This window comes from Anabrus simplex, chromosome 1 (assembly GCF_040414725.1).
Source record: "Anabrus simplex isolate iqAnaSimp1 chromosome 1, ASM4041472v1, whole genome shotgun sequence".
Classification (NCBI taxonomy): Eukaryota; Metazoa; Arthropoda; class Insecta; order Orthoptera; family Tettigoniidae; genus Anabrus; species Anabrus simplex.
This window is the reverse complement of record NC_090265.1, coordinates 892,442,422-892,468,513: the sequence shown is the minus strand read 5'-3', so window position 1 is coordinate 892,468,513 and position 26,092 is coordinate 892,442,422. Positions and strand designations below refer to the sequence as shown.

General features: G+C 38.8%; 1 protein-coding gene across 1 annotated transcript in view; it reads right to left on the bottom strand.

The window, feature by feature from the left end:
* LOC136857709 (glycogen debranching enzyme) overlaps window positions 1-26,092 on the bottom strand; it is a 272,096-nt gene that overhangs the window by 159,907 nt on the left and 86,097 nt on the right. The window contains exons 4-6 of the mRNA XM_067136580.2: window positions 24,805-25,030; window positions 12,185-12,386; window positions 2,154-2,288 (exon numbers count right to left, since the gene is read on the bottom strand). Coding sequence (XP_066992681.2) covers window positions 2,154-2,288; window positions 12,185-12,386; window positions 24,805-25,030 — 563 coding nt within the window. The remainder of the gene's footprint in view (window positions 1-2,153; window positions 2,289-12,184; window positions 12,387-24,804; window positions 25,031-26,092) is intronic.

Sequence of the window (26,092 nt, the reverse complement as noted above, 5' to 3'; positions counted from 1 at the left end):
ACAATGACTGCATTCGCACAAGACATGCAGCGCATACTCAAAGCCTTCTGGCGTGGGGTGCTATTGGGTACAACCACAAATCACAGGTGGTGCAAGTCCAGGGCACTGTGTCCAGTTTGATGTACGTGAATGACATCCAGCGACCCTTAGCTATACTCTTTCTGCACGACACCCAGGATGCCATATTTCAGCAGGACAATGCACGACCACATGTTGCTGCATGAACACATGCCTTCTTGTTGTCAGAGAATGTCAGACTGTTGCCCTGGCCCGCCCGATCACCGAACTTGTTGTCAATCGAAAATGTGTGGGATATGGTGAAACGATGGGTGTGGTGCTGTGACCCAATGCCAACCACCAAAGATGAACTGTGGAATCAGGTGAATGCAGCACGGATGGCTATACCCCAGGACACCATTTGTGCCTTATACGCATCGATGCCATCAAGCGTGGAGCAAGTTATCAATGCCCATGGAGGACCCAGTGCCTACTAGACAACAGGACACATGCTGAACCTAGGTGATTGAAATGCTAATCGTTTCTTCAGAACGTACTAATAAACGTCCTGTAGCTGCCTCTGTGGATCAGCGGTAGATTGTCGGCCTCCGGATCCCAAGATAGCGGGTTCAAACCCGGCAGAGGTAGTCGGATTTTTGAAGGGCGGAAAAAAGTCCATTCGACACTCCATGTCGTACGATGTCGGCATGTAAAAGATCTCTGGTGACACATTTGGTGTTTACCCAAAAAAATTCATTAAATCTCAGCCATGGATGCCCAAGAGAGTTTCGGGTTACTCAGTCTGCCATCTAGTGGGGGCCTAGAGTAAAACGGAACGTCGAAATTGACGAGCAGACAGCCAGATGGCGTCAAATTGAAATGTCTGCACATGGTAGCTGAGGCCATACGATTTTTTTTAATTTTGATTTTTTTAAGATGTCCTGTGAATGTGAACTTCCTATCTCTAGTCCTTCATGGTGTTCTGTTTTTCATGAACATGAGTCTAGATGTAACAAGTCCAAAGTTTGATGTTTTGCACCGCTGAAGAAGATTGCATTTGGAACTCTCAAAACATGTACAGATGGTAGTAAAATAAACTGTTAAGTATTGACAGTGTGGAATAAAGTATCATATACTGAATGTAAGATCAAGAACAAATCACTATCAACAGCGTCATATGTCCTCACTCCATTTGATGACGATGATGATGCTTGTTGTTTAAAGGGGCCTAACATCTAAGGTCATCAGCCCCTAATTAAAACATTAGGTGTCCTTTCTCCTTGTCTCCTATTCCTAGTCTTCTAAACCTTGTGATGCATCATCAGTTTAACACTCTTTTTTTTCTGTGTTTACGAAGCTCTCCTCTTATCTTACAGTTCCACATCAAGACAAGATCTGCCAAAAATGGTCCCTTGAGAGTGAATGTACACCCCTGTGATACAGAAGGCAAGCATAAATGAGCTTATCAGAAGCTGAGAAGAAATGGCTTCAGAAGAACTCAGATTGATATAAAGAGCACGTACTTGTGAAGAAAGAGCAAGTACAAAGATGTGAAGTTTGTTCTTGTTCTTTTATGTTTTGAAGTTGTCTCGCCTTGTTGTTGCTCCCAATTCCACCACCATCATCAAGTTAATCCATTAACAGCCAACTATATTATTTCTAGCTTACTATTTTTGATTTCATACAGAATGGTTTATTAATGCTGTAGCAGGGAATGGTCACGTGACTGAAAAATGAATTTGCTATAGCAGATCCTGCTTGCATTACAGCAGCGTGTTTTCTACACCTAATTCCTGCAACCATCAAATCTATCCATAAAATTTTTTCATTTACACGTCTAAGAGAAACAATGTTGCTTGCTATGGTTTTCTAAACAATCCCATTACACACTATGTCCTTCCTTCTTTTAACACCTGTTATTTCGTAACATATCCAGATTCATCTTCCTTGATGACTAAGTCATTTTTATTTTATTTTCTTTCTTCACTAAAGCCTTCTCTTGTGATAGTTGAGGCAAACAACTGAGAAATAATAACAACATTTTAAAAGCTAAAAAGAGTATTTGTTTCAAACCCGACATTTGATACAGACCAATATTTGAGCACCAAGAATGAAAGAAACCAGAGTTCATAACAAAAACTGAGTCAACCATTTACCTTCCACTCATTTCTCATCTTGGTTGTAAGTTGCTCCAGATCACCAAAAGTCATCTGTCGATCTCCTTCATTGAATGATGGGTTCAGTTTGAGCTGTTCACTCAAACTGTATGCTGAATTAGAGCCTCCCAGTTCCTGGAAAAATGAACACACAATTAAAGACAGCAGCATGCAGGTTGTTGCTAGATTAAATGGATGGGTACATTTCTAGAAAACATTCTCGGAGAATTAGAGTACGTGAAGCATTATCTGATCCTGTAATGGTTAAGTGGGGAAGGTCCTGCAAGGCACTATTATTGGACCTTTATGTTTTCTTATGTAAACAAATGAGATGAATAAAGAACTGGAATCAGAGATAAGGCATTTTGCAGATGATGATGTACTGTTTAGAGTAATAAATAAGTTACAGGATTGTGAGTGACAACAAAGAGACCTTGACAATGTTGTGAGATGGACAGCATATAATGGTGTGATGGTAAATGGGATGAAAAGTCAGGTTGTTTTACCAAGAGGAGAAGTCCTCTCAGTTTTAATTACTATGTTGATGGGATGATAGCACCTCATGGGGATCATTGTACATACTTAGGTATTTATATAAGATCTTCATTGGAGTAATCACACTGATGTTGTAAATAAAGGTTACAGAGCTCTTCATATAGTTATGAACGCATTTAGGGATTGTAGTAAGGTTGTAGTAAAGCAGCCGAAATGAAGTTCTTGAGGAGTATGATACAGAAGAGTAGAAGAGACAAAATAAGGAATGAGAAAATCCAGGAAGAAACTGGAGTGGAAAAAATAAATGATACAATAGAGAAGAGCCAATTAAGATGGTTTGGGCACATAAAGTGAATGAATGATGAAAGAATGCCAAAAAAGGTGATGGAAATGCAAATGCAAGGAAGGAGAGGCTGCAGAAGACCACGACTGAGATGGAAGGACACAATCCAACGCAGTATTGGAGAAAGAAACCTGCAATGGGACACAGTGTTGGAGGAGGAGTGGTGAAAAGACCGAAGACCACATTTGTCCCTACCCAGCTACAGCTGGATAATGGGAAATAATGATGATGATGATGATGATGATGATGATGATGATGATGATGATGATGATGATGATGATGATGAGTAAAGATGTACAGGAGAGCATGCTTAAATCTCTGGTAAAACCTCAGAATGGGACCTCACCAGGACACAAGAAATTTAGAGGATCCAAAGGAAAGCAGCACGATCCATTCTGGGTGATTTCAGACAAAGAAGTAGCATTACGACAATGACGCAACCTTTGAGCTAGGAAGAATTAGGAGTAAGGAGACGAGCTGCTTAACTAGGCCTACACAATATGTTACAAGCTATCTTTAGAGAGATGGCATTAGTAGACAGATCGTTACATGTCATAATGAGGCTACTTAAAGGATGCAACAAAGAATTAAAAGAAAAAAGTTACTTGAGTATGGTTCGTCCACTATTGGAATATGCAAACAGTGTTTGGGATCCTCACCAAGAATACCTAATAAAAGAAATAGATAGTGTGCAGAGGAAAGCAGCAAGATTTGTAACAGGGGATTTCAGCAGAAAGAGTAGTGTATCAGAAATGTTAAAGGAACTTGGGTGGGAAACTTTAAGTAAGAGAAGGGAGAAAACTAGACTTATAGGATTATATAGAGCCTATACAAGAGAAGAAGCATGGGGAGATATCCGTGAGAGGCTTCAGTTGGAAAATAATTATATCGGCAGGACTGACCACAAATATAAAATTAGAAGGAATTTTAGCAAAAGCGATTGGGGTAAATTTTCATTCATTGGGAAGGGTGTGAAGGAGTGGAACAGTTTACCAGGGGTAGTGTTTGATCCTTTTCCAAAATCTGTACAGATATTCAAGAAGAGAATAAACAACAACAGAGAAAATAAATGAAGTGTTAGAGGGCATTCGACCAGTGCAGGTTATTGTAAATAAAAAAATGTGTGTGAATAAATTAATTCCATCCCCTGGTCTAAGGAGTTTGGACAGCCAAAGTAGGGGACTGCCTGTAGGGGTGAAGTACAGTGGGGACTTCGAGGGCCCTGGGACCGCTACGGTAGCTGTGAAGGCCCTTTTGGAACTCTGAAAAGTGGTGGTAAAAGGGGCTCTGGTTAAGACGCAGCAGGTCGTTATGCTACTTAGGTTCCAGAACGGGTAAAAAAAAAAAAAGTTTATAAGTAAATAAATGCAATGTAAATATTAATCTTATACCAGCTGTATAGTATCATTTGAAGTAATTCCACATACAGTATATCAGTTGACTATATTTGTAAGTAGTACAGGAGATATTATAAGTAGAATTTTGTAAACAATATAAATTTATTAAGGATGAGCTGTGTGTTTAATAGAAAACATTGTTAGCGTAAATTGTATAATATTGTATTATAGGAAAATTTTCTTCTCTTGTTAATTTAATATTTAGTGCTTGACAATAATGTATTTTAGTGTACCATTTGCCACCGAGGTAGACACCTCATTTGCAAATAAAGAGATTTTGATTTGATTTTAGACAAATAAGCTTGAGTAGAGCTTTTAAACGTAGGAAAGATCATCATCATCATCTTCCTTCTAATTATTGGGCCATGTGTCCCATTACGGTCTTGCATTTTTCCTTTTGTAAGACTTGAAAGCAATCAAATGTCCTTCCAATGGGTTGCTAGCCTGAAGGAAAAGATCAAAATATGAAAAAAAAAAATAATAAAAAAATAAAATTGGAATTAAAGAGGACAAATTAGGGCAGATATTCATTTATAGGAAGAGGGGGGGGCATGATTAACACAGTGGCTTGGCTGCTGGCTTCCCACCTGGAAGGCTCAGGATCCAGATCGATCCTGCGTTGAGATTATCTCAAGAATCACGTGGCGTCAAGAAGGGCATCAGGTCTTAAACCCCTGGCCAAAACCAAAATGAGCCTGGGATGCTCCAGCAACCTCAGAAATACCTGGGATAAGGTGAAGAAAGTTTTATTCATTTACAGAAAGAGGAATTAGAGACTGGAATAATTTATCAAGGGAAATATTCGATATATTTCCAAGTTTTTCATATCAACAATTGATAAGGAATCTGTTACCTGGCCGACATCCCTAAATGCACATCAATGATGAATGATTTGATTGATTGGAAAGTATTCTCTCAGATAATGAGTATTCCTACAATTGGAGGGAGTAAGCTGATACGAGGGTATTCCCAAAAATAAGATCTCCATTTTTTTTTTTTTTTTTTATAAATACGATCTCTGTTCGTGTGGCTCTTGGTCACAATATTGTGAAGAGTTTTTACCGCACTTGCATATAAACATGCACATGCCTCACTGAGGCACTCAGTCTTGGCTTGGCAGCCGCTGAGAATGGAGCTCCCGTTGGATGTTACCGCCAAGTGCGAAGTGCGCGCAGTTATTCGGTTTTTGAACGCAAAACGTACTGAAATGATTGAAATCCATTGCCAATTGACGGAAAAGTATGGTGAGTCGTGCATGGATGTCAAAAATGTTCGTAAGTGGTGTAGAGAGTTTGCAGCCGGTCGGACTGAAATTCACGACGAACAAAGTAGCGGGAGACCGTCAATTTCCATTGAGACAGTCATGAAGGTTCAGCAAATCATGCGTGAAGATCAGCGGATCACCCTGGATGATCTCTGCACTTTGGCTCCTGAGGTTTCCCAAAGCGCCGTTCACAGAATTTTAACGGAATTGATTCTTCCCACACATTTCTTCAACTCTTTGCAGCCGAACAGGCCAACTTTTGGACTCAATTGTCATGGGTAATGAAACCTGGGCATCCCACTTTACACCTGAGACGAAGCAACAATCAAGCCAGTGGCGGCATCCCTCTTCGCCAAAGCCGCAGAAATTCAAGCAAACACAGTCTGACGGTAAAGTCATCACAACTGTGTTTTGGGATTGAAAAGGGGTATTGTTGGTCGACTTTATGCCCGCTGGAACCACAATTAACACTGACAGGTACTGCGAGATCCTGAAAAAACTCAGACGGGCAATTCGGAACTGGAGAAGAGGAATGTTAAGCAAGGGCATAAACATTCTCCATGACAACGCTCGCCTGCACGTCGCCCGGCAAACCATTGCTCTCCTGCAACAGTTTCAGTGGACCATCATCACCCACCTACCCTATAGTCCCGAGTTGGCGCCCAGTGACTATCACTTGTTCCCTAAGTTGAAAGAACATTTGGCTCAAAAGCGATTCAGCATCGACGACGAGGTTGAAGATGAGGTTCACAACTTCCTGAACAGCATGGCGGTGAGCTGGTATGACATGGGCATACAAAAACTGTCACAGCGTCTACAAAAGTGCATTGACAATTGTGATTATGTAGAAAAATAGCTAAATATTCAAGCTGTAAAATGATGTAAACCATTATAGAAATAAATAGATCTATATATTTATAAAATACAAAACCTTATTTTTGGAATTCCCTTCGTAGATTTTTAAAATTATGGAAGCAATAACAGAGTTTGCAAATTTTGCTCTGGCAGGGACATATTACTGAGCTAGTAAATCTCAGTGAAGTGAGACATTATATAAATGGATAGCTGCCTGAACTGTGGGATCCAAATGGATCAGCCTCCTGATCAATTCCTGAAAATAACTTCTTTTAAAAAAAAAATGTTGATGTTAACATTGGTTCGCATATGGCTATCAACATGTAGCCTAATTTATTTTGTGAAAATGAAATATAATTCATGAATCCAATGAATAAAGGTGGTAGTTTATTCTGTGTAATGATTTCAAAATTGATTAAGGTATTGCCTTGAGGGTTTATCATGAACCTTCAGTCTTCGTAGGAACTCCAGAATCTCCCAATGTATTGTTCCTGTTGCTTCGAACATAACCCCAACAACATCTCATTGTCTGATTTTTTATTTAGCCCCCAGATCTTCACAACAATGTTGATAAAACGCACACTCCTCTTCACGAACTGCACATGGCTGTTCTTCACTAACCTCAAAACAGACTGTAGGGTCAATAATAAGATGGAAATCCTTTTTTATAATTGATGATGTCAGCCCAACTTATTGAGCCTTCAATGGATAAACACTCAAATTTCTTATATAACTCAAACTCATTACACTCACGGAGTCTGCCTGCAATCTCGAACGTATTACATTGTAGCAATGTATTCTCATCCTTATGGCATAAGCCAAGCACACGGTCAAGGGTTTCTTTCTCGCTGAATATTTTGCAATGGGTTATGGCATGGCTCCTGCCTGGAAGAGATATAACTCATTTTTATCACTTATGTCCACTGGCTATTGGAAAGACCATTTTTGTTAGAGATCCAAGCATTTCCTTCCTTACAATGAGAGTAAAGAGCAACAACACCTTCTCCTTTTCCTGACAGTTTATTCCATTACTTGAAAGAGTCTTCACAAAGCTGCTCCCTGATATTTGTGGGATGGAGATACAGTACTTGCATTATTAAACAAGGAATAATGTGTTTTTTACAGGTATGTTCTAGTGTAATATTTATACTGAAATTATGTGTTCAGCAGACTGGAAAATTTTAAAGTTTACATTCTACTTCTTTCCATATGCAATCAATAGCATCCTTTTAGCATAATCTTTCAGCTGATAATGGCATGTTGCAGGTCTTGCCTGAACCAAAACAGCAATTTTTTAGAGTCTATTTCCATCTTTAAGTGCCTCGTCCGTAGGTGTGCAACTGGAACAAAATCTTCCTCCAATTGATTGAAGTAACAATCTATCCATGTCTTGAATACTGCATGAAGAAGTTTGAAAAATTAGGTTCTGTAATACCTAACTTCTTTCGAAGGCAACGGTCTCCAAACTCATTTTGCATTGTGGGGTAATGCAAGGGTCCCTGTTGTCACCTATCTTACACAATATTGCTACTGACCACATGTTTAGAGAAATGAGTGTAAACAATGTATCTAATGGACATGGATACACAATGGGAAATGGGTTAACTCCACCAACAATTCTGGGCTTTGAAGATGATACTGTAATAATTAAATGAAACAATCAGCTCTTAAAACAACTACCTTAGCAAATGAGAGATTTCAGGAATTGAGGAGATTTTTTTCAAAAGTTGATATGTTAAAAAGCAAATCTTTCAGGAAAATGCATTTTTTTAAATATTGTACTGAAATACTAATTCTATGAACAAAATATTTTTACATTTACACTATTTAATGCACAAATTTGATTTGACATTTCTATACTGTTAATTTTTAATATCCAAATAGGGGGATGAAATTTTGAAGTTTTTTAAAAGGTCAATAAATGCAAAGAGGAAGTTTAAAGTTTTATGAATATACCAATTCAATTTTTTTCTTTTCTCTATTCTATTTACAGACATTATAAATAAGGCATCTTTACTGTTCATGTTGCATGGAAATACAGACAGTTCTTTAGTATCACATTGTTCCATAACAGCTTGATCAACATAAGAGAAAAATAGCAACATGGCATTATAAAAAACCAAACGAGATGACCGTGCAGTTAGCGGCGCACAGTTGTGAGCTTGCATTTGGAAAATAGTAGGTTTGAACCCCACTGTCGACAGCCCTGAAGTGTACTGATGCCCTGAGAAAACTGTTGAATGATATGTGTCATGTTAGACAAACCAACCTCCTACACAACTTTCTTTATATTTAGCTCTCTTGTCTAACAAAGATTCCCTACTTTTGGTGCCACAGAATGTAACCAATTTTACATAGTGTTCTTACAGTGAAATAAATAATGCTTATAACACACTAATAAATAAATAATCTCTAATTTGGCATAAATATTGCAATATTTAGAAAATTGACTTATTCACATGGGATTAGGATTCTGTACAGTTACAGTATATCTTTGGACATACCTGATATTGCTTGAAATGTTGTGACACATACAGGTAAAGCCTGTCCACCTTTAGTCCTTATTCAGTACTTTGTCAAAACTCTTTTTCACTTCTTTCTATTTTTGCCTTTTGGTGATATGATTTCCATGTACTTCAGTAAAAACTTATCCTCATCAATTTTATTTAATCTATTAACATGATGATGAAAAGTCATGATATCATCATAAGTGAGATCATCTGCTCTGCATTCTTCTTTTTCCTAATGCTTTTGGGTTCAATGGTATATCTGGTAGCCCATGTGAACATGCTATAGTTGGCATTTTCTGGGATCACCTACCTACTAAGGACGGACGCTTTAGTGTGCTGAATGAGACCATTGAGAGCTGGGGCTTACAAACATTGAAAGCCTCAACAATGATCTTGAGATGTCACCTCTTAATTAAATCATTGAAAGTATTTTCCTTTTAATATTTTATCTTGCTTCTATAGGTTGTCACAAAGGACTGTCTTCTTTATATTATCATTAGAATTATTGTATATCCTTTTTTCTAAATTTTACTTAGATTACTGAATTTGTATTCTATGGTACGGTATCCTTTGTCAGTTTAGCAACCTCAAACGTTTGAGGAAGAATTAAAAAAAGAAAAACAGATGAGACATAATTCCAGGTATCTTCACTGCTTTGTCTCATACAGTCTCTGACAGCTTGAGACAAGCATCTCAGCCTGTGTGCAGATGGTTCATAACAAACAATGTTGACTTCACTGTTGAATCAGTTTCTGAAAAAACTGACTCATTTCAAGGTGTCTTGCCATTTCTGGTGTGTGCCCAGCCTAAGTGTCTAAGCTGATATCCAATAGGGATGTAGGCAGAGAAAGTTCGCGCCAGATAGCGCTTGTGTACTACTGGGTAAGCGCAAGGCGATCGTCTTATGTTTCCCCCAGTCAGCTGTGAGTAATGTATAGAATGTGACCGAGTTTTCTGAGCTAAAGCCGATTGTATCTTCTCTAATTTTACTCCAAGACTATATTAATTAATTGTATAGGTATATCCCCTAGAATATTACGGACGATTTTCAGCGTTTAAGCCTTAAACAGATGCAAAATGAGCTAGGGAACAGAGACGCTTAAACTAGCGGGAGGAAGGAAGAATTAGTACAGCGGTAGTTAGAAAATTCTAACACGCTTTATTATTCAAATAATAAATAGGATTCAGCATGCCTTTTTTTCTGAACATTACAATTACTTGAGTATTGTACATTGATAAATATATAAATGTACCTCCACAAGACTTAAATCATAAATAGATATTTAAACACGCACTTGCTCCCGTGGCTTATAGACTTCAAATCATGCATTTTTTTAAGGTTGATGGCTTACATGAAACTGAAGATACAGCCTTTGTCCACCACCAAAGGCATGTGAATATTCTTGAGTTTTCTCAGTGCCGGTTCCTTTGAATATTTAACCATCAGCCATAAGGTGAAGATCACTATCACAAATTTGCATCTGATGGATTATTTCATATTCAGAAAATCGGAAATAGATGGAGCACCTGTTTCCAACTACAAATCATTGTGTTATGCTAGATACAGACTTTTCAGTGAAAAGTTTGTTTCATTTATAAAAGGTTAATTTCAATCGGGTGAAATTATAAAATGCAGTGCTGTGAAATCCGAGTACACAAAACATAAGACCTATAATGTGAAGCTTATTTTAGGAGTATCTGGTGACATTACAGGAGGGGAATGTGAACATTTTTCTGGAGCAGGCCTCAAGGCATGTTGTAAGAATATTGCTGCTGTAAGCTACGCATTAGAGCACTTCCCCAAGACTGGTATTATTCAGTGTTCAGAAACATGCAGCCAAAATGTATAAACTTTTCAGCATCCCCCTGCCAAACGGTTGAGGCCAGTTAGCCCTATGAAAGTGGAATGTTTGCCCTTGGAACAAGTTTTGCTATGTATAATCTCAGTTGCACCAGTTATAACACTATTCGAGGGGTATTTCTGTCTAAAAGCAAAGGGGCTGTTTTAGTCGAGGGGTATTTCTGTCTAAAAGCAAGGCGGCTGTTTTCAAGGACATTTTCTCTATCAGGCCAAATGTTCAACTCTTTCAATTGGCAGTACATGAAATTAATCCAAACATTAAATATTCTCCCAACAGTAGTTTTATTGATTCCGAAGTTAAGGCCTAGTTCTTCGTCAGATTTGTAGGTCCTTAGCTTCATAACCGTCAAGAAGAAACACAGTCTGTTTTCTCCCAGAACAGCAAACACCATATTACAATGTATAAAGCAATATGACATCACGATTACGCATTGCTCACTCAACAACCAAATTACCTGTAGTATTTTTTGATTGCTGATGTCTTTGAAAATGGGAGTCACAAATGTAACATTCACTTCTTCGGGTGGATTTACGATTTCTTCCCGTACTTCAAAGGAGGTCATTTCTGCATATTCCGATAGTTTAGGCAATTTTCTGGTGTATGGCCTCTTCCTTGTTTTTGTTGTGTTCGTGGTCCATGAACAAAGCGATGGAACAGCGCCCGTTTTTAATCTTGCTCTCTCACCTTTAAATACAAACGCATAAATTCGCTGGTTATCAAAATGCCTAATTAGTTTATCAGTAGGAAATAGGAATTATTTCCCTTCGTAAACCGCACTTACCCAACAAAGTTTTCGTGAATTCACCGGGTTTAAAATAATGGGAACACACTTTAATATTTTCGGTCAGATTCTTCTCACCGAAATTTTTCCTTCTAATAGTATGTAACCATTTCTTCCTCATTTCTTTATTTTGTGGAAACTGGTGAAACGAAAAAATGGGCTTCCCTGATTTTTTCAAAGAGGAACACTGCAACAGCTCGGCATAGTCACGAAAATAACAACTTAAGCAACTTAAATTAGTGGATATTTAGCGGCATGAGTACACAGGAGACAAATGAAGAGTGCATTGCGCTTACCCAGTACAACAGCAGTGTGCTCTATCGGTGCTAGTTCTACACATCCCTACTGTTTTATTTCATGCCTGCCAGAATCATATTCAGCTAATTTGATAACTTATTTTTCAGTTAAGTTACGTCTTTAGCTTGATTACAGGCCTACATTTAGGAAAGCTTTACAACTGTTATACGAAGACAAAAAAACACTTTAGGGTCAAACAAAATATGATCAGTTCATTCATATTATACCTGCACTGGAGTGAAGTGAATCATGTTGTAGCCAGACTCATGAGACACTCGCAATTTGCGTTCCCAGGATGAGAATGGGCCTAAGCATTTTGAAAGTACAGTATGACACTGTACACAGTCTAGTGGCAGTATCTCGTCTTGCCCAACTGTGAGGACAGGGTCCACCATAAAGAATCCTGAGCCTTGGGGTCCTGGAGCATCACTGGAACATGACCAAATGAAGTTTTAGAATAGGAAACTCCCAATATTACAAAGCTAAAAAAAGTGGGCTTTTAATTTTGCTACGTGTATGTACATATATTATATATTACGAAGGGACTGTACAAAGAAAAACAACATTTAGTCAGCTTTAAAAAAGTAACAGAAATACAACAAAAACACAAAACTGGTAAGTGGGATTTTAAACACAAAATTATAATTCATTGAGTGGAAAATCAATACCATGTATAGCTCATGTCTGCAGAGTATGTATTAACTTCCTCCACACCTGGTTTCTCACACTCTGATAGTACATATTTCCCTGTAGATTTTTTTTAGTGATCTCCATGTCTAGCTCTGCATCAGTTCACTTCCCTAGTATTTGAAGCTCTCCACAATATACAATGAATATCAAGTCAAGAACTGAACAACAGTCCATCAAGAATAGTGAGTGTTCCAGCACTTGAAGAGCTCCTGCATATGCTGCTGTGATGGCATCAAATAAATAGTTTTTATGACCTTGTATGATCTAGGCCACCATTCTCAATCAGTAGAGTATCAGTGGTGGTGGTGATTATTGTTTTAAGAGGAAGTAGAACATGGAAATCAGAAGGTAGGGGTTCGGTTCCTACAGGTATCCAAGCAGCTATTATTATGTTCCATACTTAACATCTCTTTAGCATGTATTGTATGACGTAATAATCGGAAAAGTTTATTTCAACTATGACGTTGTGAAAGTCAGGTAGTTTAGTCCTAATAGCATGACATAGTTGCCTCTACAGCAAAGTTATGTAGTAAGCAGCCGATATATGGAGAAGTGTGAAAATCAATCACTCCCCTGGCGTCACCAGTAACAACGATTATCAACTTCATGCGAAAAGATTTTGTCGCATCTTCTAACTTAGTGCCTCCATGGCCCAGACAGCAGCGCATTGGCCTCTCACCACTGGATACCGTGGTTCAAATCCCGGTTACTCCATGTGAGATTTATGCTGGACAAAACAGAGGCGGGACAGGTTTTTCTCCAGGTACTATGGTTTTCCCTGTCATCTTTCATTCCAGCAACACTCTCCATTCTCATTTCATAGCATCTATCAGTCATTCATAAATTACTTTGGGAGTGGCGACCCCATCGTACTAATAGCCTATATCTGCTTCATTCATTACATTCTTGACCCAGTCAATGACTGGAAAACAGGTTGTAGGTTTTCATTTTCATTTCTAACTTAGTGATAATGTGAAGTTCTAGTTCGTAAACCATAGCCAAAAGTTCAATGGTGACACTTCACTTTCCTGCTGATAGTGTATTAAATGGGTGTCAAATATCATGTCTACTATTGAATTTTGGTCAGTGCAGGGACAACTATCCTGTATGAGATCTTCCAGTACAATCTTATAGATGGTTTGTCTCTGAATGTCAGTTTTTTACTGTAATTCAAGCAGCATCTTTCTGCCACTGTCCCCCTTGCAATAGTTCTCTTGTAAAGGGCATCATTAACCAGTTTCCACCAACTGTCTGCAACACTCACTGGCATTTTTTAAATAGCTATCACAATAGATAGATAATAGATACGCAATGATTATTTATTTATCAGATATTGTAACAGGAGTTGAACCGTGGCTGTGGAGTGATATTATAAAACCAAACCAAACAAATCCCATGGCACTACAGCCCTTGAAGGGCCTTGGCCTACCAAGCAATCGCTGCTCAGCCCGAAGGCCTGCAGATTACGAGGTGTCGTGTGGTCATTACGATGAATCCTCTCGGCCGTTATTCTTGGCTTTCTAGACCGGGGCTGCTATCTCACCGTCAGATAGCTCCTCAATTCTAATCACGTAGGCTGAGTGGACCTCGAACCAGCCCTCAGGTCCAGGTAAAAATCCCTGACCTGGCCAGGAATCGAACCTGGGGCCTCCGGGTAAGAGGCAGGCATGCTACTCCTACACCACGGGGCCGGCGGAGTGATATTATAGATGCAGAAATTTTCTAATAGAACTGGAGTGTCTATTGTAGAGACAGTTTTGTTCTCATTTTCATCTTGGAAATAATCTATATAAAGATGTGACATTGTTTTTAGCCTTAAGAAGCTTTCTTCAATCTCTGAAGAAACATCCTTACAACTAACAATGTCGTCTTAGTCAAAATTTCTTAATCTTTCTAAATTTATAATGTAATATGTTTATGAATTTATATACTGTAATACGAGAAAGCCTGCCTGGTGCCCATGTTCGTTAAGGCATTGGAGTCTAAACACCATGGTTAGCAAGTTCGAGTCCCGTTGGTCGAAAAAAATTTCACCATCAGAATGTTGGCCGGCAGGGTAGGTTAGGTGGTGGTATACAATTTCTAATCACTAGATTGCATGCCAAAAGCCTGGATTAAATTCCAAATCTCTCCACAGTGTTTATATGGAGTGAGGGAAGGAATATGGTGCTGTTGATGGTGATTCGTCCATCAAATGGGGACGTTACGCCTTGACCAGACCCCTTGGTACTATTCAACAGGAGTAAGCTATGTACCAGCACCAGGTTTTGCCCTCTCCCTTCCTACTATCATATATCACGTCATTAATTTCATCTCATTAACTCCTCAGATGAGGTTGACACCAGACAGGGTATCCGCTCATAAAAACCTGCCACGACAGATTCATCTCACCTCATACCCGACCCTGTAGACGAACGGGACAAGGGTTGGAAAAACATATACTGTAATAAGACACTTTGTATGGTATACTTTGTCCAGGCAACTCATAAATTGGGAAGCATGAATAAATAAAATAATAACAGGCAACTTGATATTTTTGGGGTCAACAGACCTGGAAAAGGTGGTGTTGATTCAGAATTATTTGATCAGATAATCAGCTATGTGGGAAACAACACAAAAGGAATGTTATTGTAGTGGGTGATCTCAATTTACCAAATGTTAATGTGGAAGGGAAAGCAAATGACAGAAAGCATGAGCAATAAATGGTAAATTAAGTTCATATGGGAAGGACAGCAGAATCAAAACATGCCAGAACCACCTAGAAGGAAAAATATTCTTGACATGATGCTGATAAAACCAGATGAGCTCTATAGAGAAACTGAAGTGACAGATGGTATAAGTGATCACGAAGCTGTTCTTGTCACAGTAAAAAATAAACGTAACAGAAAGGAAAGTTGTATAAGTAGGACTACTAGGCAATACCATATAGTTGATAAGAGAGGCATGGAGGAGATTTTACAAAATAATTATGATTAGTGGAAAATGGTAAATAAAAATGTAAACAGCCTATGCGATGGGTTTTAAAGCAATTGTTGAGGAGTGTGAAAACTGATACCGGTATCTACCTTTAAATGTGGTTAAGGAATGAGAAATGTTCATTATATTATAACTAGAAAAATACAGAAATTAAGAAAGAAGCAGAGGTTAGAAATAAATAGAGTTAGGAATGGTTGTGGAAGCAAGGAGAGACTGGGGATACTTACTAGCAAATTGAATTCAGGAAGAAAAAAAGAAAAATAATCAGATAAGGATAACATGAAGGCAAACATAACTGGCAGTCATATGAATTTTAGGACAAATGGAAAGGTTTCTACAGGTACTTTCAGACAGAAACAGGTTCCAGGAAGGACATTCCATGGATCAGCAACGAACAATAGGAGTGTATATGTGAGGACTTAAAGAAGACAGAAGTATTCAGTCAGCAGTATGTAGAGATAGTTGGATATAAGGCTACTGTCCAGATAGAAGAGATGACTAATAGTAACGAAGTACTGAAACACCTAGGATAACAAAGACATTTACAATAAGATACCAAAGTTGAAAACTAGAAAAACAGCTCGAACTGATAAGATTTCTGGAGATATGCTAAAGGCAATGGGTTGGGATATAGTGCTGTATTTGAAATATTTATCTGATTACTGTTTGTATGAAGCTATACCAAATGAATGGAGAGTTACTGTAGTAGCACCAGTGTACAAGGAAAAGGATGATAAACATAAAGCAGATAATTAAAGGCCAGTCAGCTTGAGAAGTGTTGCATGTAAGCTCTGGGAAAGCATTATTTCTGGTTATCTTAGACGAGTTTCAAAAATTACTAACTGATTTGATAGAAGACAGTTTGAGTTTCAGAAAGGTTATTCCAGTGACGGTTGACTTGTATGACTCCCGCAAGATATGGCAGATATTTTGTTTTCAGGACATCAAATGGACTGTATTACTATTGACCTATCCAAGGCTTTTAATGGGGTAAATCATGAGAGACTGTTGGCAAATGAGGGCTATGGGAATACACAAAAGAATGGTTGAATGGATTGCTAAATTTCTAGAAAATAGAATTCAGAGAATTAGAGTAGGTGAAGCATTATCTGATCCTGTAACAATTAAGAGGGGGTTCCGTAAGGCAGTATTATTGGACCTTTATGTTCTCTATGTATATAAACTATATGAAGCCAGAGATGTAAACCGGCATTGCAAATATGAACATCATCAGTGGATGGACAGGATAAACTGGAGGAGGCTCATACAAAACTGCACCCGGCTTGCTGGAGCGAAGAAATTATGATGAATAAAGAGCTGGTATCACAGAGAAGGTATTTTGCAGATAATTCTTTACCATACAGAGTAATAAATTAGTTACGGGGTGGTGATCAATTGCTAAAAGACCTCAACAATGTTGTGAGATGGACAGCGGACAATGGTATAATGATAAGCGGGATAAAAAGTCAGGTAGTAAGTTTCATCAAGAGGTAAAATCCTCTCAGTTTTAATTACTGTGTTGATGGGGTGAAAGTATCTCACAGGGATCACTGTACGTACTTAGGTATTAATATAAGGATTTTTTTAAATTACCATTTGCTTTGCATCACACCGATACAGATCTTTTGGTGACAGTGGGATAGGAAAGGCCTGGGAATGGGAAGGAAATGGCTATGGCCTTAAATAAGCTACAGCCCCAGCATTTGCCTGGTGTGAAAATGAGAAACCAAGGAAAACCATCTTCAGGGCTGCCAACAGTGGGGTTCGAACCTACTATCTCCTGGAAGCAAGCTCTCAGCTGCATGCCCCTAACCGCACGGCCAACTCGCATGGTTGGAAAGATCTTTACTGGAATAATCACATATACAAGGTTGTAAATAAAGGTTACAGGCGTCTTCATATGGTTATGAGGGTATTTAGACGTTGTAGTGGGTGGTTGTGGCATCATACACAACCATTAACCCAGCTCAAGGGAGGTAGGGTCACCTACCCTATCCTTCACATGAGTAATTCTTGTCTGGCGCATCCACGTTGCGGGGGTGGATATCCTCCACATCAGTAGGCCGGTGTGAAGGAGATCTAAGTTCAGGCTGGGACCCAGTCTCACGGGGTATAACGTGGAACCCATGCCCAGGGTTACGGGTAAAGACCTTAACAGCATCTTAGGCAGAGGAGGAGACCTTCAGAATGACGAAGATGGTGGATGAGGCAACCCATCCTCACTGGAGAAAGTTAGAATAGGAAACTACAGCCTTGTAGAGAAGAGGGATCTTCAAAGGCTAAGGGAGTAAACCCTGAAAGAAAATCCTCAGATGTGTTAGGCTTAGCAGGTCAGCAGATGAGTAAATTTGTACTTGCTTTCAACTATAATACAAGCCCCGGATGGAAGTTTAAAAATAGAAATGGAACTGACAAGTCCCTGACTACAGTTGCACAGTATGATGGTAATGCTGATCTTTGTGCAAGTGTTAGATCAGAGAACAAAACCCGATTTGGAACCATAAATATTTTAACAATGAATGGGAAGGAATGTGAATTGATTGATCTAATGAAGAGATGAAAACTCGACATCCTGGGATTAAGTGAAGTAAAATGGAAAGGGAAAGGAATGAAGAAACTAAGAAAGGGGTACACCTTGTACTGGATGGGTTATAGTAAAGAGAAAAGAAATGGAGTGGGATTTCTAGCAAATCAGAATGTTGAACCAATAGCTGAAGTTGAGTATGTAAATGAAAGAATTATAATAATGCACATACATGTAAACAAGGAACTATTGATGATAGTACAGGTGTATGCTCCACAGACAGGATGTAGCGTGGAAGAAAAAGATGATTTCCTCAATGAACTGGAAACACACATTATTGGAGATGGGATCATGATAATGGGAGATCTGAATGCTCATGTGGGAACTGATAGAATGGGATATGAGAATGTTCTGGGCCCACATGGGTATGGCGATAGAAATGAAGATGGAGAGAAACTGTTGGACTTTTGTATCAGAAATAACCTGATAATAAAGAGCACATGGTTTATGAAGAGGAATAGCCATAAAATCAGCCAATATAGTTGGGATGGACAGTATGGAACACTCATCAATTTTATAATAACAGGAACAAAAGGGATTTAATATGAAGTTCTTAAACTTGAATTATAATAACAGACCAAGAATGGGGAAGATACGTAATGAACACGAACCCAGTGAAAGTATGGAAGGTGATCAATAGATTATTAATTGTGGAATTAAAACAAGTAAAAATTCCTAAAATTGTACTGAAGAAGAAACCAAACATCAGGATTTGGGAATTGGAGGAGGAGGATAAAAGAACGACATTCCAAAATTGGATAAAAAGGAAGTTGACTAACATGGAAATACGAAGTGGAGAAGAAGTCTGGGACAATTTAAGACAAACATTTGTTGAAGCAGCAATTGAGGTATGCAGGGAAACAAAAGCAAAGGTTAAGGGAAAGGAGACATGGTGGTGGACAGACAAAATAAATAAAAAATAATAAAAGAAAGGAACAAGGTAAAGAAAGAAATGGATAAGGGAAAGCAAAAAGCATGTCATAGGGATGAGAATAAGATAGAAAGGTTACACGTGAGAAAGGTTACACGTGGAATACAAAAGATTGAAACTACAAGTAAAGAGGAGTATCAAGGAAGAAAAGGAGAAATGTTGGGGGGAGTTTACCAACAAAATTGAGCGAGATAGTCGAGGAAATCAGAAACTATTATATAGAGTAATAAAATCAAAAAGAATAAATCAAGACATTGGAGAGAGAAGATGGATCCATAGAACATGACAAAAAGGATCTTCAGAAGGTGATGGCAAAGTACTTTGAAAAACTTTAAATTGAGGATGACTGCTCAGATGAATAAGGAGATAAGAAAATGGACATAATAGATGGAGAAAAAGAAGAGAACCCGACAATATGGTTGGAACTTGAAAGGGCAATGAAAGCAATGACCAAAGGTAAAGCAAGTGGAAAAGACAAATTCAATGTTGACATGATTAAGGCAGCAGGAAGCATTGGACTACAGTGGCTATACCGAGTCCTCAATGCCATATGGAAGGATGAAAGGATACCTGAAGATTGGCAACAAGGAAGCATTGTACCAGTGTTCAAAAAAAGGAAATAGGAAGAAATGTGAAAATTATAGAGGTATAACCCTAATATCACATGGGCTAAAAATAATGGAGAAAGTCGTAGACAAAAGACTAAGGGATATAATAGAAACACAGTTAGAGGAAGAACAATATGGCTATAGATCGAATAGATCAACAATAGACTTGATATTTACAGTGTGAACGATAATGGAAAAACATCTGGAAAGGAACAAGGAAATCATCTTCGTATTTTTGGATTTGGAAAAAGCTTATGATACAGTTAAGAGAAAACATGTATGAGAATGCCTACTGAAAAACAAGTGTACCAAAATCATTAAGTAACAAGATTAAAATATTGTATCATGAGAGTAAAAGCAGTGTACAAGTAGGGAGTGGTGATTCCAAAACATTTTATACAAAAAAAAAGGTCTCAAGCAAGGAAGTGCACTGTTGCCATTATTGTTTATTATATTGATGGATGAAATCATAAAACATGTAAAAAAGAGTATCAGTAGTGATGAAGTGAATGCTTTGGTATTTGCAGATAATGTTGTGATTTGGGGAAAGGGAGAAAAGGAAGTACAAAGGGGACTGGACTTTTGGAATGAAAATCTGAAGGACTTTGGAATGGTAATTAGTAAAGAGAAAACTATAGTTGTGCACTGTGGAAAAGAGAAAAAGAGAAGCCAAGAGAACATAGGCGGAGAATGGTTAGAGAATGTAGAACAGTTTAAATACCTGGGCAGCATTATTAATGGAAGTAATGAAATCAACCATGAAAGTAATAACAGACTACGTAAAGTTACAACATGTTATCATTGAGTCAGAGAGCTTTTATGGGATGACTAAGTACCCAAGAGAACGAAATTAATATCATATAAACAGTATTTCATACCAATTGTAACATACGGACTAGAAACGCTGATAACTAATAAGAGACAAGATCATAAGATCCAAGCAGTAGAAGTGAAATTTTTAAGAACATCGGTTAAAAAGACAAGAAGAGGTAGAATCCAAAATATTAAAATCAGAGAAGAGCTAAATATAGAACTGTTAGTACAGAAGATACAGAAAGCAAGACTGAGATGGTTCGGACATGTAAAAAGAATGAAAAAGAACAGGTAGCAAGAAGGGAATTGGAAAGTGAGGTTAAGGGAAACAGACCAGTTGGAAGACCAAGAAGAAGGTGGATGGATCAGATTTGGAAGGACATTAGAGAAGCTGGATTGGATGTGGCGGAAGTAATGGAGCACGAAAAGAAGTGGAAGGACAGAAAGGAGTGGAGGTGGCTTGTTAATCACACCCAGGCGACTGGAGTGGGACACTGATGATGATGATGATGATGATGATGATGATGAAGTAACGATATTACAGAGAGAGCATCTTAGCCTCTGGTAAGACCCCAATTAGAGTATGGTTCCAGTGTATGGGACCCACGCCAGAATTGCTTGATACAAGAAGTAGAAAATATCCACACGAAAGTAGCATGATTTCCTCTGAGTGATTTCTGATAAAGGAGCTGGGAAGATTTAGGAGTAAGGAGATGAGCTGCTCAACTAAGTGGTATGTTCTGAGCTGTCAGTGGAAAGAGCATGGAATGACATTAGTAGATGTATAAGCTTGAGAGGAGCGAGGAGAATTTAAGGCAAATATTAATTTATCTCGGAAGAGAAATTAGGGAATGGTATAATTTATCACAGCAAATTTTTGATAAATTTCCAAGTTCTTTGAAATTATTTAATAAAGGGATAGATAAAACTATTAATAGTGAATCTTTAATGGTGACAGCCCTAAACACAGATAGATGACTGACTGACTGACTGACTGACTGACTGACTGACTGACTGACTGACTGACTGACTGACTGACTGACTGACTGACTGACTGACTGACTGACTGACTGACTGACTGACTGACTGACTGACTGACTGACTGACTGACTGACTGACTGACTGACTGACTGACTGACTGACTGACTGACTGACTGACTGACTGACTGACTGACTGACTGACTGACTGACTGACTGACTGACTGACTGACTGACTGACTGACTGACTGACTGACTGACTGACTGACTGACTGACTGACTGACTGACTGACTGACTGACTGACTGACTGACTGACTGACTGACTGACTGACTGACTGACTGACTGACTGACTGACTGACTGACTGACTGACTGACTGACTGACTGACTGACTGACTGACTGACTGACTGACTGACTGACTGACTGACTGACTGACTGACTGACTGACTGACTGACTGACTGACTGACTGACTGACTGACTGACTGACTGACTGACTGACTGACTGACTGACTGACTGACTGACTGACTGACTGACTGACTGACTGACTGACTGACTGACTGACTGACTGACTGACTGACTGACTGACTGACTGACTGACTGACTGACTGACTGACTGACTGACTGACTGACTGACTGACTGACTGACTGACTGACTGACTGACTGACTGACTGACTGACTGACTGACTGACTGACTGACTGACTGACTGACTGACTGACTGACTGACTGACTGACTGACTGACTGACTGACTGACTGACTGACTGACTGACTGACTGACTGACTGACTGACTGACTGACTGACTGACTGACTGACTGACTGACTGACTGACTGACTGACTGACTGACTGACTGACTGACTGACAATGTCTTCCATTCTGTATGACAATTAATGCAAGAATCTATTAATGTAGTGAGTTGTCAGTAATAGATGCAGGAACAACACTGATGCCACTTGCTGCCTTCACTCCTCCACCCAGACATCGTGAGCTACAGATCGCTGTCAGGACTACCAGGACAATTATTTATTATTTATTTATTTATCGTATGATGAATCTATGTACACACATGTATATAGTTCAGGGTAAATGTGCATAGTCACAAGTCCGTACAATACTATAACTGAAGGTCTAGCATTTTGACCCAATCAACTGCTTCTTCCGATGTGCGCTGAATGTCCATAAGTGTACCTTTGAAAGTTCGAATTGGGCAGTCAGCAACAATATGGTGGATTGACTGAGAAACCAGGACAATAAAAACTCATTAATTCGAAGTCGTTGGGATGCAGAAATTGGACTCACATTACGTGATTTCAAATTAACCACCAACTCGCAATTGAGAAATGCCAAATCTTGCCACATCAAAAAAATATTGTAAGACCCGTCACTGCATGTAATTAACCTTGATTCACAGTTGAAACCTTTCAAATGCCATGGAAGAAAACTATTTCCAAACTGTATCCAACGAGGTGCATTCATAGTATTCAAATAATGAACTTGGATAACTCACTGGCAAACATAACCTCATGCAACAAAAGAAAAAAAAAGAAAGCATGAAAAAAAATTAGGAGAAATCTATGCTGGCTCCCCTGTGCAAGTGCTTTATTCATTTTATTACTGTACTGTATGCATTTTAGACACCCTGTACTTACATGAAAAGTACATGATGCCCTTAAAACATCGTGGCTTATCGAACTTTCCTATGACGAGGGGAGAAAATATCTTGCTTCCATGTGAATTGCAACACCGTATAACGACCCCCCACCCCTGTACAATTTCCCAGCTGGCACTTCTCTCCTTTAAAACTATTAATCCATTCGGACTCGGCATTAAAAAACAATGCAGATTCATCAGCAGTGAAATATTGTTCAGTGCGTATGAACTGATTATATGAGCCATGCTTTTCTGCCAACTGTTGGCATAGCCAGTGTTCGTGGATTCTGCTTCTCTGCACACTGCCTGCTACGTGATATTGCATCGTTCCTTTAATGCTAAAAACAAAAGAATTACAATTTCACTCGAATTTAGCAAATATGAAGCACACTGTAGACACACCGAAGTGTAAGTGCAGAAAGCTACCCCTGCATGTTCCGGAAGACATGTTCTGTCATGACGCGGATAAATTTTGAACTTAAATTACTCTGTAAAATACCTTTCTTTAATGCAATGGCAGTTTTGAATTAAGAGTCTGAATTTTGGTTTTTGGACAGGCATTTTTCTTCGAATTATGAATTATCCATATTTCAAATTAAACAATTTAAATAAAATGCAAAACCATACCTCATGTTTCCGCGAACGAGAGCTTCTTCAAATTAGGCAGGATTTTGAATTAATCAATTTTGAATTACGGAAGTTCTACTGTAAATGGCGGTACTCCTTGTATGAACCACAGGTTTCTCCTAACCAAAGTCTAAACTAGCCCTGTTACTAAGAGTGGTTTCTGGTAAACCAGAATCGGACAAGTTACGATCGGTAATACTGTCACAAACAGAAATCCAACTATCACTATCAGTAAATTTATCACTAACATTACCCTAAGCACTCCTACCAATAATTTGGACAGTAATAAGCATTAAGATCACTGTGTGATCAACTGAAATGTATCCTAATCCTGTCGCTAACAGTAGTTTTCAATGAACCATAATCTAACCTGTCACCAACAGTAACCATCAGGGGTCATTTGTAACATTTGTCCACACTGTGGACTATGCACTATGAATTCATTGTATTGGCAGCCACATAAAACTATCGTTTATTAGTGGGTCAGGTGAAAAACAACACAATGAGGAGAGAAAGAGAGGGAAGGTGGTACGATGTCAGAAAATGAAAAAATTCCCAATCTAATCCACTGATGGTGAGATGTCAGTGTTGTTACAACAATACTGAAGTGCCTTTGTAACATGAGGGCAAACATTGTCCATGACAAACAAGCATCTTGTGGTACCACTGTTTGGGAAATAAAATAGGTAGTTGCCCAGTCCTTGTATAAAGAACAAAAGTATTTAAATATTATTTAAAGGGAGTAAGTGTTAGAAAAGATTTAGATGAACCTAAACCTGAAGAAGTGGAGAGTAAAGACTGTATGCACCAAAGTTTACCCTGTAATCAGTTTTAAAGTTTTGGAAATGTAGAACTACAAAAAGTCAAAGGAGACCAAAGAGCCAGACACTGATAGTGCAAAATCTGAAGGCACTGAAGACTGAATCTGAAATATCTTTGGATTTATTAACTTAACAGATATAAAATTTCACAGAAAATATTGCTCTACCTGTTATCATACACAAAATAGTAGTGAAATGATCCAGCACGTCTTATGGCAACTTCTGCGAAGCAAGCTGTTTCATCACCGGCATCTGTCCCAGGATCACTTTCCCATGAAAGAGGACGGTACTGATGTCGATCAAACTCCTCCTCAACATCTACAGGATGATTACAGTATACAGTCACTCGCTGACCAAATAGAGATGGCCCCAGACGGAAGTGCAGCCTCCATCCTTGAAGTAAAGATAACAAAGAACATGTAGTAGTAGTAGTAGTAGTAGTAGTAGTAGTAGTAGTAATAACAATAATAACATAATAATAACAAGGGTACAGGGTGATACGTAGGTGGTTTGAAAAGTTCTCGGAATGTACTAGCATAAGTATCTTACCTCGGTGGAACAGCTTTTATTTTTCAACATAGTCTCCCTGTAGACTAATGCATTTGGTCCAGCGATGTTCCAATGCCTTGATCCTATCTCGAAAATGAGATTCCTCCAGGCCTGCAAAATACCTCTCCAATTCGGCTGTCAGTTCTTCCCTTGTAGAAAATCTCCGTCCACCGAGGAAAATTTTCAGCTTGGGGAATAGATTAAAGTCTGATGGTGCCAAATCAGGTAAATAAGGTGGATGTGGCAACAATTCATACCCCAGTTCATTAAGTTTTGCCATGGCAATAACACTTGTGTGCGGCGGAGCGCTGTCCTGATGAAAGATGACCTTTTTCCTTGCCAAACCAGGCCTTGTTTCGCGTATCTTTTCCTGTAGTTGGTCTAGGACAGGGATGGCGAACCTATGCCACGTGTGTCACTGGGTGACACACTAACACGATTTCGGTGGCACGCCACATGAACATATTAACGTTTTTATATACGTCTTGTGCTACAGACTATACATATCTCATGGATCGTATAGTTAATAGTATTTCACGTGTAAGAAATAAATACAGAAAGCCAGGCCCTCAGTCAGTCAGTGAAAGAAGTTTGACTTGTGTATAATAGCCAATAGTGCGCAATAATTCGTTGTGTGTTACCGTCTTTTGAATGTCATTTTCGGTGCCGAAAGAAACAAACAGAAACTTAACAAAGATAGTGACCGGATTCTTCAAGAACACTGGACAACGGAATTCGGAGCGATAGAAAGAAGCAATAAAGCTGTGTGTTGCCTGTGCTTGAAAACCATCGTGTCCCGCACATTCAAGGTAGGCCTAAAGCGCCATTTCGAGACGAATCATTTAAATGTTCGTTCCTTGCCAAATGAAGAAAAAAGAGCTCATTTCACAGAAAATCGAACAATAC